The sequence below is a fragment of the Cinclus cinclus genome, chromosome 25 (genome assembly GCF_963662255.1).
Source record: "Cinclus cinclus chromosome 25, bCinCin1.1, whole genome shotgun sequence".
NCBI lineage: Eukaryota > Metazoa > Chordata > Aves > Passeriformes > Cinclidae > Cinclus > Cinclus cinclus.
Window position 1 is genome coordinate 6,604,556 of NC_085070.1, and position 15,575 is coordinate 6,620,130.

The 15,575-nt window shown below is 59.4% G+C and overlaps 2 protein-coding genes across 8 annotated transcripts; both read right to left on the reverse strand.

The window, feature by feature from the left end:
* On the reverse strand, nucleotides 1–6,980 carry SIDT2 (SID1 transmembrane family member 2). 6 transcript variants are annotated; one of them, XM_062508561.1, is made up of 27 exons: nucleotides 6,515–6,980; nucleotides 6,210–6,331; nucleotides 5,906–6,067; nucleotides 5,753–5,798; nucleotides 5,557–5,658; nucleotides 5,396–5,479; nucleotides 5,133–5,244; nucleotides 4,985–5,050; nucleotides 4,791–4,884; nucleotides 4,607–4,701; nucleotides 4,341–4,352; nucleotides 4,156–4,227; nucleotides 4,001–4,075; nucleotides 3,241–3,362; nucleotides 3,087–3,160; nucleotides 2,928–2,994; nucleotides 2,724–2,797; nucleotides 2,477–2,600; nucleotides 2,260–2,377; nucleotides 2,040–2,176; nucleotides 1,827–1,962; nucleotides 1,701–1,777; nucleotides 1,553–1,599; nucleotides 1,165–1,270; nucleotides 948–1,058; nucleotides 752–865; nucleotides 1–662 (listed from the first exon to the last, which is right to left on the reverse strand). In XM_062508561.1, exons 1-27 carry the CDS (start codon nucleotides 6,719–6,721, stop codon nucleotides 600–602), a joined length of 2,619 nt encoding a protein of 872 aa, XP_062364545.1. In that variant the 5' UTR covers nucleotides 6,722–6,980; the 3' UTR covers nucleotides 1–599. The 6 variants fall into 6 exon arrangements, 4 of the variants coding, with proteins under 4 accessions (XP_062364545.1, XP_062364543.1, XP_062364546.1 ...); XM_062508559.1 differs by having other exon boundaries at nucleotides 1,854–1,962; nucleotides 4,341–4,504; nucleotides 4,791–4,906; XR_009933949.1 differs by lacking the exon at nucleotides 1,165–1,270 and having other exon boundaries at nucleotides 1,708–1,777; nucleotides 1,854–1,962; nucleotides 4,341–4,504; nucleotides 4,791–4,906.
* Nucleotides 6,981–10,921: 3,941 nt separating this feature from the next.
* On the reverse strand, nucleotides 10,922–15,511 carry PAFAH1B2 (platelet activating factor acetylhydrolase 1b catalytic subunit 2). 2 transcript variants are annotated; one of them, XM_062508721.1, is made up of 6 exons: nucleotides 15,439–15,511; nucleotides 14,314–14,401; nucleotides 13,704–13,793; nucleotides 12,770–12,886; nucleotides 12,412–12,534; nucleotides 10,922–11,843 (listed from the first exon to the last, which is right to left on the reverse strand). In XM_062508721.1, the coding sequence occupies exons 1-6, from the start codon at nucleotides 15,468–15,470 to the stop codon at nucleotides 11,565–11,567; spliced, it is 729 nt and encodes a 242-aa protein (XP_062364705.1). In that variant the 5' UTR covers nucleotides 15,471–15,511; the 3' UTR covers nucleotides 10,922–11,564. The 2 variants fall into 2 exon arrangements, with proteins under 2 accessions (XP_062364705.1, XP_062364706.1); XM_062508722.1 differs by lacking the exons at nucleotides 14,314–14,401; nucleotides 15,439–15,511 and adding an exon at nucleotides 13,977–13,991.
* Between the last annotated feature and the right edge of the window lie 64 nt (nucleotides 15,512–15,575).

A 15,575-nucleotide genomic window follows, 5' to 3' on the forward strand; every position in this document is an offset into this window, starting at 1 on the left:
GAAAGTGCAGACACTTTAATGAGAGTCCCTTTCCAGCAGATCCACGCGCCGGGGCGCGCAGCACCTCGATGGGGAGTGGTGACGGGGGCCACTGTGGCCACCTCCTCCTGGGACCCTGGAGGAGACACGAGCTGGGCCTCTCCAGCCACTGCCACCACTGTGCTGGCCCCACGCACCCCCACCTCCCACCCACTCGACTCAGGCACTGAAGAGAGACCCACACCCACGTGCTCGGGGGGCCATGGGGCTGCTGGCACGGCGCTTGCCCCAATCCCCCCACTGTGCCCACGGGCACACAGACACGGAGCAGCAGCAGCAGCAGCACCTTTTCCAGTGTCACTTGCCACCAAGGACGGATGCTCTGGTGGCCCCCCAGCCCCATTTTTGGCTGTGACGGGCCCAGAGATGGGCACAAAGTGCCTGGAAGGACCCGGCTGATGGGGAGGAGGCAAACCAGGGTCCCCGGGCTGTGTGGGGAGGGGGACAGAGTGGCTGGCAGGACCTGCAGCACAGACATCCCTCCCCAAGGGTTGGTCCCCCTCCCGGGGCTGCAGCCGGGCGTTTGGCACAGTCCCAGAGCAGCCGGTGGCTGCAGGATCCTAGAAGACGTAGATCTTGTCCCGCTGGACACAGTCCAGGTCATCGTCCAGCGTCAGCAGCACCTGTGGAAAGAGGGGAGTGAGGGGACCAGGGCATGGTGACCTGGGGAAGTGGGGACAGCGGCTGCTATGCCGCTGGAACCAGCACCTACCAGGAAGGAGCCGAACATGGCGATGGAAGAGAGGAAATGCCAGATGTCGTGGTCGTCAAAGAAGTCGAGCAGGATGCAGTCACGGTTGTGCTCCCGGGATTCAGCTGGCGTTTTCTGCCGGGCACAGGGCCAGCATCACTGTGCCTGCCCATGGCCACCCTGCCCACCCCACTGCTTGTGCCACCCTCCTGCTCACCTGCCAGGTGCTGAGCCCCTGGAAGAAGAAGAAGAGGGCGAAGCCCCAGACCACAGAGGTGCTGATGATGCAGAGCAGGGGGATGAGCTTGATGCGCTCGCCACTGCGGAGCTGTGGGAGAGGCCGGGGTCACCACGTGGGCAGGAGCTGGCAGCAGTGCCCATCCCTGCCCTGCCCTCCCTGCTGGGCCTGTGGGGGCCCAGGGCTCAACTCCCACCTTCATGATAATGTAGAAGGCGAAGTAGAGGAGGAGGTTGCAGATGCCGATGGCCAGCAGGTAGGAAGCGAAGTCATTGGGGCGGACAATGAGGCCGTAGGCAGCGCTGGGGAGGCAGGGACAGGCAGTGGGATCAGCCTGGGGGTCCCTCTGCCATACCCACTGTCCCCAAAGCATGTCTGCAGCCCCTGGGAGATAAGGCACTGGGGAATCTGGGGTGCCACAGCTGCAGGGGGACCTGTCATGCCGGGCTCACAGCTGCCATGGGCTGCCTGTCCTTGGCCCAGCCCCACAGAGGGACGGCAACACTGCAGGAGCAGGGTGAGGGCGGCAGCAGGGATGGGGAGAAGCAGGGTGGGATCTGGCACGTGCCCAGCTCTGCACTCACAGTGACCAGTTGATGATGTTCCCCATGACCAGGAGCACCATTCGGTCCTGCAAAAGAAGAGGGGGCTGTGAGGGGCAGTGGTGGCTGCTCTGGGAGGGCTGCCAGGGAGGGTGTCCACAGAGCCAGGGGCCCCGGTGCCAGCACTCACCACGTACATGGGCCCGCTGCACTGCCGGACGCAGTCCGTGTACAGCACGTGCAGGATCCTGCGCAGGATGCCTGAGTCTGTGGAGAGACAGGAGGTGACACCGGGGGGCCACCATATTGTCCCCACCCACCTCACTCCCGGTGCCCTCCTCACCCAGCTTCCAGCGCCCCATGTAGTACAGCTGGGTGCTCAGCAGCAGCGTGGCCACGATGTGGATGACAGAGAACACGATCCAGAAGGCCGTGTTCCCCTTCCCGAAGACCTGCAGGGTGAGCGGGGGGCCGTCAGTGAGCTGTGGGGACAACCAGCCCTTCGTCCCTCAGTGCCCACCATACTCACCACGCCCACCACGGAGAAGAAGATGACGAGGGCCAGGCAGGCGTAGGCGCTGTAGGCGCTGGCGTTGATGTCCGGGTGACGCTTCTGGTAGAGCTTCAGCATGCAGAGCCCCGCAATCATGTACATGAAAGAGGTGTCTGGGGGGCACAGCAGTGAGAGGGGTGTGGGTGCCCTCAGTGTGGGTGGGGAAGGTACCGGGGGGGAGGGGGGGGGAACTCACCGAACTGGAAGTTGGTGTAGTTGGGGCAGACGTGGTAGCAAGCGCTGAGCAGCCCCTCCATCATGAGGGCAGTGCCCATGGCATAGAAGAGCCCAAAGTGCTTGGGGATGCCACACTCCTGCGGGGCAGAGGAGAGGGAGGGAGGAGAAATGGGGGGTCTCAGGAGGCTGAGCCCCACCAGGCAGCCAAGCCCCCCCCAGGCAGCCCTGTCCCTCACCAGGGCGTGGGCGTCGTTGCGCAGGAGAGCGCGGTTGTAGTTGATCTCACGCTGCAGGATGATCAGCAGGAACAGCAAACCCAGCAGGACATAGCCCAGGTTGCTGAGGATGTTGTTGAAGGCGCTACAAGGGGCCAGTCCAGGTGTGGGTACTGTGGACCCCCCTCCCTCCCCGGGGTCCTGCTGCAGCCCAGCCCTGGGCACAGAGGACCCCCCCCAGCCACCCTCCTCCGTTCCCCCAACCCACCTGAGGTTCCCCAGTGGGTGGGCGCACAAGAAGTTGTAGTAGCAGATGTCCTGGTTGCCAGTGACATTCACCACCTGTGGGCACAAGCAGGGTGAGGGACAAGGGGGGCTCCCAGGGACGTCCCCTTCATGCTGGCAGCACAGTTTGGGACTGCTGCCCCCAAAACTCCCAAAAACCTCTCACTGTTGCCCTGGCCACACTCACCGTCTGGTAGGTGATGACGAGCTGGATGACGGGGAGGGCATAGAAGACAGCAATGGTGGCGATGTTCCTGGGAGAGGGTGGGGCTGTCAGGGGGTCCCTGCTGTACACCCTAGGCTGGGACACTGCTTGGTGTCCCCCTCCCCACTGCCTCCCACTCACCAGAAATAAATCTGGTACTTCTTCCGCAGCACCCGCTTGTCCTTGCGGGCCAGGTCGGCCACGCACAGGTATTGCTGTAAGGAGAGGGGGGTCAGGGGCTTGCCTGGCCAGCGGGGAGCAGCTGGCAGGGGGCAGGGCTGGGGGGGACACGCACCTTGGTGCGGATGACATTCTTGTCATAGTCGATGTCGGCCAGCGTGTCGTAGTCATCCTCCTCAACAGAGCTGAGCGAGTCCAGGCGTGGCCGGCTGGCCACGTTCTCCAGTGACCGCTCCCCTGTGGCCGGCCCGGGGCCATCAGCAGAGCCCCTGGGCTAGCCTGCTTCGGTGCCCACCCCGCAGAACCCCAATCAGCCCCAATTAACCACTGGGCTGCCTCCCTGCCAACTCACACTGGGGACAGCTTGCAGCTCCCTAAGCCCTGCCCTGGGGACAGGTGGTGGCTGTGCCCATGGGGGCAAGCACTGCTCCGTGCCTGTTCCCAGGGTTCTGCCACGCTGGGGAACACCGAGGGCCTGGCAGACAACAACCTGCTCTGCAGCCCCTCAGGTGCTGCCCTTGCTCTGAGGGAGGGGAGCAGGGGTTCTGTGCCCTGGGCACAGCTTGGGGCTGGGCAGATTTCGCCCTGATTGGCTCGACCCTGCCCGGTACCAGCATCTACCCATGGCAATGCTCAGTGGCCTCGTCGGGGCGGAGGGCGTGCGCCGCTTGAACTGCTCCTGCCCTTCAAAGGAAAGCCAGAGTTACTGGAGCAGAGCTCCCTGAGGTGTGTCACCGACAGAGACCCCGCTGGGGGCTGCACGGAGGGGCCAGCAGCCCCAGGACCGTTCCCAGAGATGGAGGGGGCAGAGCCAGGATGCCACTGGGCACGAGGCTCCGCAGGGCTGTGGCCACTCCAGTGGCCCAACAACTCACCCACGTAACTGTAGGAGACTTCTGCTGAGGCCAGGCTGTCTGTGATGCCCTCAGTGCTGCTGGAGGAGCCATTCCCTGCAAGGACAAGGACAGGCAGAAGATGGGTACAGCCCACAGGCAGGGAGTGAAGGATGGGGACAGCACATGGCACTCACCAAAGGAGCCATAACCATAGCTGTCATAGGGGCCATGGTTCAGAAAGGAGTCAGGGATGCTGCGAGAGTGACCTGTGGGCAGGAGAGCCCCTGTCACCCCTGTCCCATTGGGCACAAAGCAGCTTCCACCAGCCCTGCCCTGGGCACAGGGCGAGCTCAGAGCCAAGGACAGAGCTGGCACCTACCCAGGAGCGACGCTGGGAGTCCCCGGAAAGCCACGAGAAGAAAAAGATAGACCTGGTGAGATGCAAAGCCCCAGCACAGCCCTGCCAGCCCCACAGCAGAGAAGTCTGGGACCTCCCTGTCCCCCTGACGCTGGGATTTATCCCCAGGAATCCAGGGTATACTCCTGCAGAGGCAGAGGCTTTGCCACAGGCTCAAGAGGGCAGAATAAGGAGGAATTCCCCAGGAAGACCCCTCCACGCTGCTGGCTGCTGCCTCCAGCCCTCACCTGTATCCAGGCTGGGCGAATCCATGGCTGCCAGGAGTCCCTTCCTCTTGTGCTGCCTGCTGAGGGAAGCAGCTGTCAGCCCATTTGTGCCACTGCTGGGGAGAGGGGACACAGCCCCAGGGCCCCCATCAGGATTGTGCCCACGGGCTCAGCACCCAGAGGGGCAGCAACACGGGGCACTCACCGACAACTCTCCCAGCAGGCGATGAGCAGAGTGAGGATGTAGAAGGAGAGGAAGATGCCGAGGCAGAAGAGAACACTGCGCACGTAGGCCTCGGCTGTGAAGAGCCAGGACAGGCCCTCAAGTGGGGGTGGCACCTCAGGGGACCTGCCATGGGTCCCACAGAGCCCAGCACCCCCCGCCCCTCCCAGACTCACAGGTTATGGCAGGTGACACCATCACTTCCAGTCTCTTCTGCCGGTTGTGCTGATCCACGGGTTCATCTGGAAGAAGGCAGGGACAGGGCTCAGCTCTCTGCCCTGTCCCCAGCTTGTCCCCACACACAGCCCACGGTGCACCGCAAACCTGGAGAGGCATCCTTGGAGAGGGGGTAGTAGGGAAGAGGCCCCCCGCACGCCTCGTCCTCCGTCTTCACCACCACCACCACATAGAAGCTATGGCTGGGGAAATCCTTCTTCTGCAGCAAGAGACGGGGGTCAGCAGAGCCCAGCAGGGCATCGCCCATGCCAGAGGGTGGCTCCGGTAGCCAGTGGTGCCTGGCAGCACCAAGCAGGGACCAGGAGCAGCTCAGCCCCATGGCACAGCCCCACAGCACAGCCTGTGCCCACCTGCACCGTGATGGCCGCCTTCTTCGTCATGGTCTGGTACATCCCGATGAAGGCCACGTTGTTGTCCAGGTCGTAGACGGGGCACTGAGGGGCCACAGGCGCCATCAGCCCCACCGGGCACCACGGGTCACCCAGAGAGGAGACCCACTGGCAAGACCTACCAGGATGTCCTGGATGGAGATGACAGAGCAGGGGAAGGCCATGGCTGAGGTCACCTTCACGATCACCGAGTCCACTTCCTCAGGGAACTCGTACTTGAAGTACTGCGGGAAGAAAGGGCCAGTTGCTGCCACGGTGGCCACGCTCCCCTCCTGGGCACAGACCCCTCCCGTGCCACGCCGTGCTAGCTGCCCTCACCTGTGGCTGGGCGGCCGTGGCATTGAAGCTGAACCTTTCATTGGTCCTGCAAGAGCACGGACAAGGTGATGGGTGGTGAGGGGAGTCCACAGGCCCTGCAGCCCCCATGGGCAGCAAGCAGGGAAGGGGATAAGGGCACAGGGCTCCCCTCACCGCAGCACGAAGTTCTCCACGCGGGTGACACGCAGCTGGTAGGAAGCGTTGAGGGAGAGCGTGGAGACATCCACGTAGAAGTGCTGGGTCTCCACCTCAGCCTTGGTCTGCGGCTGGCAGAGCGTGCGGCTCACCTCCTGGTACGCGTATTTCCGCTGGTACCTGGGCAGGGAGAGCCGTGTGTGCCCACTGACCCCTCCAGGGACCCCTGCACAGGGCATCCCAGCCTGGGGAACTCCTGGATGGGGCACCCCTGCATGGGGAACTCCTGGATGGGGCATCCCTGCACACTCCCGGTACTCACAGGCCCCGGAGGATGAGCGGCACCTGGAAGGAGACCACCGCCTCCTTCTGTCTCACCACGAAGAGCACGGGCCGGTCCTTGTGGTCCGACAGGACGTTGACCGATACCCGCACACCCTCGGTCTGCGGGGACAGGGGCAGGTGAGGTGTCGGCCGGGCAGGTCGGGCCGCGGCTGCTCGAACCGAAGGCTGGACTTTGCTCGGCCGCCGTGGCAGAGACTGCCGTGCCCCGCGCACCCCAAAGCCCCGGCACCCCGGGGGCAGGGGAGGGGGGGGGACGCGGCGGCGGCGACCACCCCGGCTCACCCTGTTCCTCCGAACGCTGTGGTTGAAGGCGTAGATGTTGAGCAGGTTGGCGTCCACCCAGTCGATGTAGGTGGTGTTGAACTGCGCTTCCTTCTGGTGCACGTCGCGGTCGTCGTGGGGCAGGGGCTGGGGCAGGACGGGCGGCGGGGGCAGCAGAGCCCCGGCCAGCAGCGCCCAGCCCAGCACGGCCGCCCCGGCGCCCGACATCCCGCCAGCATCCCCGGCCAAGGTCCGCGGGGCGGGACGGAGCGGACGGGACGGGACGGGACGGGTAAGGAAGGGAAGGGACGGGTAGGGACGGGAAGGGAAGGGACGGGTCGGGTCGGGCGCTCAGCCGGGGCGGGCCCGGGAGCGCTGCCCCATGGCCGGTGCGGGGCGGTGCGGGCGCTGCTGGCAGGAGCGGAGCCGCTCCCGGTGCTGATCCCGGTGCCGGTTCCTTCTCCCCTTCCCGTTCCGCACCGCGGTAAACACGGACCGGCGGTGACGTCAGGCCCGTCGCACGCCGAGTGCCCGGCCGGGGAAGTGACGCGGCGGGCGGGGCGGGAGGACCGGCCCGAAACTCGGGGGAGTCGAACCGAACCCGGGGGGACCGGTCCGAAACTCGGGAGAGCCGAACCGAACCCGGGGGGACCGGCCCGAAACTCGGGGGAGCCGAACCGAACTCGGGGGGACCGGCCCGAAACTCGGGGGAGCCGAACCGAACCCGGGAGGACCGGTCCGAAACTCGGGGGAGCCGAACCGAACCCGGGGGGACCGGTCCGAAACTCGGGGAACCCAGCCCCTTGCGCGACCCCACGGGGAAGCCTGCCTCCAAACGGAACCACGCAGGGATCCCATATAAGATCCCATAAGGGAGCCCTGATCCATGTGGGAGGCCGTAAGGGAAGCCCTGCTCTATAGGGAAGCCCTCAGCCCATATAGGACCCTGGCTTGCAAAGGAGAGCCCCTGCTCCGTATGGGATCCTGTACAGGAATTCCCTGTGGAACCCCACTGAAAAAGCCCTGGTCTGTAGAGAGATCCTGTCCCATATAGAACACTGTAGGGGAGCTTTGTCCTATATAGAACTCCATAAGGGAGCCCCTGCTCCATAGGGGAGCATGTAGAGTTCCTGCCCCAACAGGGAAGTCCCGGTGCCCGGCAGCTCTCCAGCCACCCACCCAAACCCCTTTTGCAGCTGCTGGCCCCCGAAGTCCCTGAGGACATGGAAGAGTCCCTACAGGGAAGGGACGGGTTTGCCCCATCCCCTTCTCCTGCTGCTCTCCAGATTCCTAGCAGGGTTCCTGCAGCCTCTCCCATTTGTTGCACCCTTCACCACCAGAGATGGAGTAATTCAAAGTAACTTGGGAGTTTTCCCGTGCTTGGGGGAAGCAGGAGTGATGCCACAGTGCATTTTTAGTGTGTGTCCCAAAACACTCTCCCATCCCAGCTGTTACCCAGCCCCCCGCTTCCAGGCCTCTCTGTCCAACAGCTCTGTGGCCTTTACACCACATTTTATTTGCCTGCAATTGGGGGTTTTGATTTAAAATCCCCCTCTGAAGGGGCTCAGCCCCGTGTCACCTCACTCAGAGCCACTTCCTGGGCTGGTTCTGACATCCAGGGCCACTGTCACCATCTTCCTGCTCTGCTCCACGGGACAAAACGCCACGAGACAAGGCACTGCTGCTATTGTGCACTTTATTTCTCCGGGCCCTCCTGTCCCTGAGGATCCCACAGTTTGGACAGTCTGCCCATTGTTTCCAGGTGCAGGTGGCGGCGCTGGTGGCAGATGGGACAACCTCAGGGACACACATGCGGGAAGAGAAGCAGAATTCCAGCCAGCTCTTCGGCTCTGGTGGAACTTGAGTTGCCTCTTGCAGGATGGCTGTGAGAGGGATTGCATGGGGATGTGCACTCCCTGTTTGTTCCAGGGCCATTACAGATAAATCACTCGGGAATCGAACACAAGCCGATGTCCTGTCGAGGGCCAGAATAAACCAGTTCCCTTCACCTGCAGCACTGGGCTCACAGGTTAGGGTGCAGCACCCAGATCTGCATGGGGAAGGTGGAAAAACAGACAAAAAACCCCCAAACGGAGTGGGGGGCAAGTAGGAATTAAACGAGGAGCAAGGATCTGGCTGAGCACAATTCCCAGAGCAGGGGAGGACCCACAGTGGGAGGTTTGGCAGCACCTGCCCGGCCCCATGGAGACCTCCAGGTGTGACCGAGACAGGGCAGGAGACAGCTGGGCACACACACACACACACACACACACACACACACACACACACACAGGCTGTGACACGGTGGGTGAAACATTGACATTTATATTGAAATATGCACTAACAGTGACTTCTACCAGCCGATGCATTTTTGCCAAAGCAGAATCACAACGGTTGTGTCCTGGGGAAGGCTCGGGGCAGTGGGTGGGCAGTGAGGGGAGGTATTGGAGCCTCCCTGGTCCTGTCTCACCCGCCCCCGGCACCTCACAAGACTCTGTCATTTCACATATTTTGTTTGTTTTCTTCTCTGCTGCATAAACACGAAACTGGACACGCTCACTCAGAAGCCACAGCTCCAGCCCAGCCCCATCCTAAGGGACATCCAGAGCTGGAACTGAAGTTGTCGCACAGGAGGCACTCGGATTTCAGTACTGAGTGAGCAGGAGGCAGAACCCTTCTTGCCCACGACACCTCCCAGGTGAGCAGGGCAGTTTCCTGCCGGGCAGCAACAAGCAGAGCTGAGAGCACTGAACCAGTACAGAGTGTGGCACCTCAGCAAGCCAAGCCTAAGCAGAGCCAGCAGAGCCTCCCCAGCGAGCCAGAGCCTGCCAAATTCCCCAGGCCACTTGGCACCCTGCCCGCGGGGCTGGCTCACAGTGAACACAGGGTGCCAAGCGAAGTCAGAGCTTTACTGCAGAGTACATTCCTGGTTAGCATCTCTTCAGCCAAATGCAGCAGCAGCAGCAGCAGGGAGGGAGGGAAGCAGGGATGCAGAGATTAGCACACGGCCTTTTCTCACAAGCCTAGAGATGGAAAGCTCTCAGGGAGCAAGAACAGGTTTTATCCCAGCTCCCTGAGGGGGCTGGGGATGGGATAAGCCCTTCCCCAGGAATTCTCCACTGCACTGTACTTTTAACATCTGATGTTCCATTTGCCCTTCCCCAATATTTCCAGCCAGAAGCTTATGGGAAGCGTGAGCAGTGTTCCCTCAAAGCCTGCCCTGCAAGGCCGTGGAGCTCCAGGGAGCAGCACCTCTGGTCTGATCATGGGGGTAGGGTGTGATCCCTCCTCTCCCATGGCACTCTGCAACTCCCTGCATCTCATCGTGGCCAGGGGAATGCTTCACCTTTCCTTCATCTGTGTGTAGATCACATATACTGGAAACAAAACACACACTATGCATGCAATCCAGGCAGGAATCCTGCTATGATCAAAGCTACAGGAGGAGAGGGATGAGGTGGGACGTTAGGGGATTCCTCAACGCTAGGTCAGTTACACACCAGCCCCTTGGCTACAGCAAAGGGCAGACAGACTATGTACAGTACCTATGGGCTTCAGCAAAGCCACCTGACACCTGAACACCCCTCCCTTGGAGCACGGAGTGAAGCTCTCCGTTCCTCCCAGGTTTACCCGCCTGGAATCCCACGGGAAGCACAAACCCAGCATGGCACCACTGAGCTCCAGCTCCAGCAGGTAAGGCAGGGAGGAACAGACTTGGTTTAGAATAGGTTATTTGCAAGTTATCAATTCATCTAGGGCTTCGTCTCTCAGATCCAAACCATTTCTTTCTGGAAGAGAAGCTCTCAATTTTAAATGAAAAGTCGTTTTGCTACAACCAGCCCTCTGAACTACAAACCAAGCCAAAACCCCACTGTGTAAGCCACAACCCTTCAGAAGGGCACCTGCCCCTCTGGCTCCCTTGCTAGAGATGAGGAGCAGAGTCCAGGGCAGGAGAAGCTACATCTCAACTTCACTTTTTACTCTAAGAGGCTGCAGTTGCTCAAATAAACTGTTTATACAAGTAAACCAGTAGTGATAAGGAAATATACACCTTGGGATCTGTAAAGCTTCAGATTTAGGCCTTGCTGCCAGGGGCTCTTCATGTGGGTTTGCTTTAGAAAAAAAGGATGTAACAGTCATACTTAATAAAAAATAGAAAAAAAAACCTGCAAAGAGCCCGGGCACCTCAGAGGGATGTCTGTCAGTTCCAGAGGAGGGGGGAAGTGACTGCCAATTACTGGATCATTAAAATCCTACACTGAGCAACTGCTAAAAGCCAGCAACATCACGGGCAGCAGGAGCAGGGGCCAGCAGCAGTACCCAAATGGGAGCATTCCCAAGAGAGCTGAGTGGGAGGAAGGGAAGGTACCCCCACTAGCAGGACTGGGGAAAAGAGCATGAGACAAGCACTGGGGAGTGTTACACGAGTTCAGGTAACTGTTTGCTTCTTTAAATTTCTGAATTCCAGTTTCAAGCTGCTTCAGAAAGGAGTGAGAAAGCAACACTTGTCATTTAACGCCCCCTCAGTAAACAAACAAACAACAAATAAACAAACACCCACCCCCCAAAAAAAACAAAACAAACACAAAAACCCCACCAAACCAAAACTGCCTAAAAGGTGGAACTGAGTTTGGAAAAATGCATCTGTTCTGGCTTTTGCAAGTGGAATGTGATTCTTGTTCCCAGGCAAATACACAGAGCACGATGGCTGCAGCCAGGAACGGTGAGCCAGGAGCGGGCTGTCGGACAGGCTACAAGGGGTCTAGGACAACCACAGGGCAACAAGACATGAGAGGGGCACAGAGTGACAGTCCTGTTCTCGTTTTAAATGAGGAATGGTTTAAAAGTAAAACTCTTCTTCAGCTAATTTCCTCCTGCAATAAAACCAACCCAGCCGGCCCTCGTATGTACAAGACCAGTTAAACATGAGCCTTCCCCCTCAAAACACTAGGTACGGACAGGCGGTAACATTCTACAATGGAAAGTGCTTTAAGAAAGAAGGATTCTGTAGTGCCAGTGACAGAACTGATCTGATGGGCTGGATGATGCTCTCCACGCTGACAGCAGCGACTCAGGCCAGGGCAGCTCGTTTCTCCTCAGGGGTCTCCTCCAGCAGCTGCATGATCAGTTCGTGGAGGGGCTTGCAGACCTTGGCGTAGCCCCCGCCCGTCAGGTGCAGGAAGTCGAACATGTCGTGGTAGGAGATGGTGCCATCCGAGTGCACGAAGCCCACGTCCACGTCCAGCAGCTGCACGTTGGGCAGTTTGGGGAGCGAGGCTTTCAGCAGATGGTTCACCTTGGCGTTCTTCTGCCGCAGCGGGTTTGGCTTCTCTCCACGAGGTAGCAGGCCCTGGCACGAGAGGAGGCAGAAAAGAGCTTTGTGTGACTGATGGCATCAGGAGCCCTGCTTTCCCTTCCAATTTGGGCTGCCTGTCAGGATTTGGGATGTCTGTGACAAGAGGAACTGATCCCTTGAATCAGAATTTGTCCATTCATGCCTAATGTGAAATGCCAAGTGAAGGAGCCAGATGAGCTATGAGCACTGACTGCCAGGGAAAATGCTTTCTTTTATTTTTATAACATACCAGCTTGTGCTCTTTCCATACACTTTCAGTTCCTCAGCAAGACAGGCAGCAGCTTCCTTAGGACAAGGAAACCAACTAGGATTCCCAATGCCAGCTGGAATTTGGGCTCCTATTTTCCCCTCACAGGACTTCCCAAGTAACCTTAAGAAGGGGTATTGTTAAGATTGCTGGAATTGAGTCTACCCAGCTCCTGAAGGGCTAAAGGAGAGCTCCTGCAAAGCCAAGCCAGCGAGGGGAGGCACAAAGCAGAGGACAGATCAAGGAACTGCCCTCCCAGCACTGCCCAGTGACTCCCAGTAAAGCAGAGGCACAGCCCAGGGAGCAGGCACGTACCAGCACAATCACTTTGGCCTGTGGCTGCTGGGTGTTTATCAGGCGCACGATGGCCTCAATTCCCCCTGCGACTTCTTCTGCTGTGTTTTCATGGTTATTTGTTCCAACCCAAACAACAATGACCTGCAAGGAGAGAAAAATGTTTCCAGCTTTTCCAGGGCAAGTGGTAACAGGGCTGATGACCCTGAAATCCCTGCATAAACATCATCTGTAGCCAAAGAGCAGCGGGGAGAGTTGGGCTTGAGAGTTCAGCCCCAGGGCTGGCACTGCCCACTGCTCCCAGGGGAGGCACTTGTGCCAGGCCTGCAGCTGTAGGTGACCTTCACCTGGATATCCTCACTAACTCTGCAGCTCATACCTTGGGTTTGATGTTCTCCAGTTCACCGTTCTTCAGTCTCCATAGAACATGTCCCGTGGTGTCTCCACCAATCCCAAAATTCAATGCATGGAGCGGGGAGAAGAGCTCTCGCCATATCTGCAAGCAGAAACCAATGTGCTGCTTCAGAGCAGCATCCTGGCTGTGAAGCAAAGACACCACACGGTGTCCTCAAGGTTACTGAGAGAACCACGAGCCCTTCTCTGAAAACTCACTCCACAAAGACCATTTAGACAAGGAATGAGGTTTTATTTGGAGTCAGAAGAGGTGGAGCTGCTGAAGTTCTAGCTCTCAAACCTGGCACAAAGGAAGGAAAGATCTCAGGAGCAGTGATTTGCTGAACTCATCAGAGCCCCAGAGTGCTGATCTATCGCAGACCACGATGTCCCTAAGCACAGGGCCTTTGAAGAAGGAATCTATGACCTGATTAAATCCTTCTCATCCCCAGGTAAGGAAACCAGAACAAAGGGAAGCAGCTCCTGCAGAACAAAGCTGTTCAGCTGCCACCATGGCAGAAGATAACTCTTCTTTCCCTCAATAACTTTACGGGAGAACCAGTGGACCAATGCCTCTGGCACCCTGAACTCTACAGGACTAATTGTATTCTGGCTATGCCAGGTACAGCCACAGAGAATTTAATGGCCCTCAGGAGGCTGGAATCTGAGAGCTGAGGGCCTGTGCACATGTGCCAAAATGCAGGCAGTTAGTCGTGGCCTCAGAGAGGGAGGCAAAAGCAGCCAGGTAAAGCAGTGTCCAGGCACTGGGGAGTTCAGGAAGCAGGGCAGGAACGCCTCAGGAGATGGCAGTGAAAATGGGAACAGTGGAAGCCATCAGTGTTACACGTGATCAGCCACTAGTGGGTTAGAGAGAGATGCTCCAATTGCTCTGATCCACCCCTCCCTCCTTTCATCCCTACCTCGTACTGCTGTAGCAACTGCACCATGGAGTCCCCCACGAAGAGCACGTCGGGCTCCTTGTCTTTGCAGTCCAGGACAAACCGATTGTGCTGTCAAAGAGAGCAGCAAGGTGAGCTGCAGGGGACAATTGCTCCTGGGCATCCATCTCTGCTGCAGGACAGGGACAGCTGCCCAACCAGTTTCCCCTGCTGCCATGCCCTCCAGCAGCCCTGCCTGCATTAACCCCTGAGCTGCTGGACACTGCTCCCATCTCCACAACCCCGTGAGGATACCTGGTTGGATGAAACTCGGCGTGGTTTAGTTTATGGCCATTGCTCCTTGTCCTGTCACTGAGCAGAGTCAGACCCCATCTTCTGACACCCATTGGAGATTTTGTATGGATTGATGGGATCCCCTTTCGGTATTCTCAGGATTAACCCAGCTCAGCTCCTGCAGTCACTCCTCATCAGAGAAATGCTCCAGACCCTCTTCCTTTACTCCATCATGGCAGGACACACACATGTGACAGCTGCCAGCTCCAGGCTGTCGTGACCTCAGGGTGCCAAGTGTGGCCTGGGCAGCACTGACCAAACATCCCCCCAGTAACGAGGATCCACCTGCCAGCCTTACCTGTGACATCCACCTGTCATCTCCTTGAATGTCCTCAGCGGCGTGTGGGACTGCTGCTGGATTGGAGTCCCCCATGCCCATTCTGTTCCTGTGGAAAGAACAGTTCACACACACTGCTTCCAGCAGCTCCCACAGCAGTAGGGCTGGGAAAGGGCTGCTGGAATCCGCTGCACAACTCCTGCCTGTTCCTGGCCGTGCTGGCAGCTGGCAGAGAACAACAACATGGATGTTGCTCCATGCTAGAGTGACTCTGCAGCAAGCAATCCCCTGGAGCCAGGAATGGACATCCCGTCATGGAGAACAAAGCACAGCTCTGAGGATGCTCTACAGCCCCACACCTGAGCCATGCAGGGCTTTAACAACTCGGCAACAACCGCTGAGATTCTGAGGATAAGTCCCTATTAGCACCCAGAGATCCAGCTTACAGCTGCTGAGCTTCACAGTCCAGGTGGATAATCTGGCTTCGGGAGCTGTGCATCGTGGTGGGATTGATCCCAGAACGGTTACAAACTGGGAGGGATCTCTGGAGATCATCCAGTCCAACCCCCCTGCCAAGGCAGGGTCACCTGGAGCAGGTGACACAGGAATGCATCCGGGTGGGTTTGGAAAGTGTCCAGAGAGGGGGATCCCACAATCTCCCTGGGCAGCGGTTCCAGTGCTCTGCTACCCTCCATGGAAACATCTTCCCCACCTTGAGGTGGAATTTGCATTTTAGTTCATGGCCACTGCTCCTTGTCCTGATGCTGGGTATCACTAAAAAGAGTCTGGGACCATGCTCTGACACTCCTCGGAGAGAATTTGTATGGATTAATGGGACTCCTTTCTCCAGACTGACCAGGCCCAGCGCCCGGATCTCCCTACCAGAGATGCTCTAGCCCTTCATCATCTTTGCAGACCCCGAAGGATCAACAGCGGGAAGAGCGGCGGAATGATGCTTCCCGCGGCCGCCGCCTGCAGCCCGGTGGGCGCACACCGCACCCGCAGCCCATCGCGGCGGGCTGGGCTGGGCCGAGCAGGGCGGGTTCCCCCCGCGCCCCCTCCCCTTCCTATTCCCGCGGCCCCCCGCGCCCCGCGCCGGTGTCCCCGGGCCGGCGCCGCCCCGCTCCGCGCTCCCCCCGCACTCACGGCGGCTGCGGCTCCTTCCCCCGCGACTCCATGGCGGGCGCGTCCCCTCCGCTCGGCCCCGCGCCTGCGCCGCTTCCGCTTCCGCCTCCCCGCGCGCGCCCCGGCCGCCGCTTCCGCCCCGCGCCCGCGGAACTCCC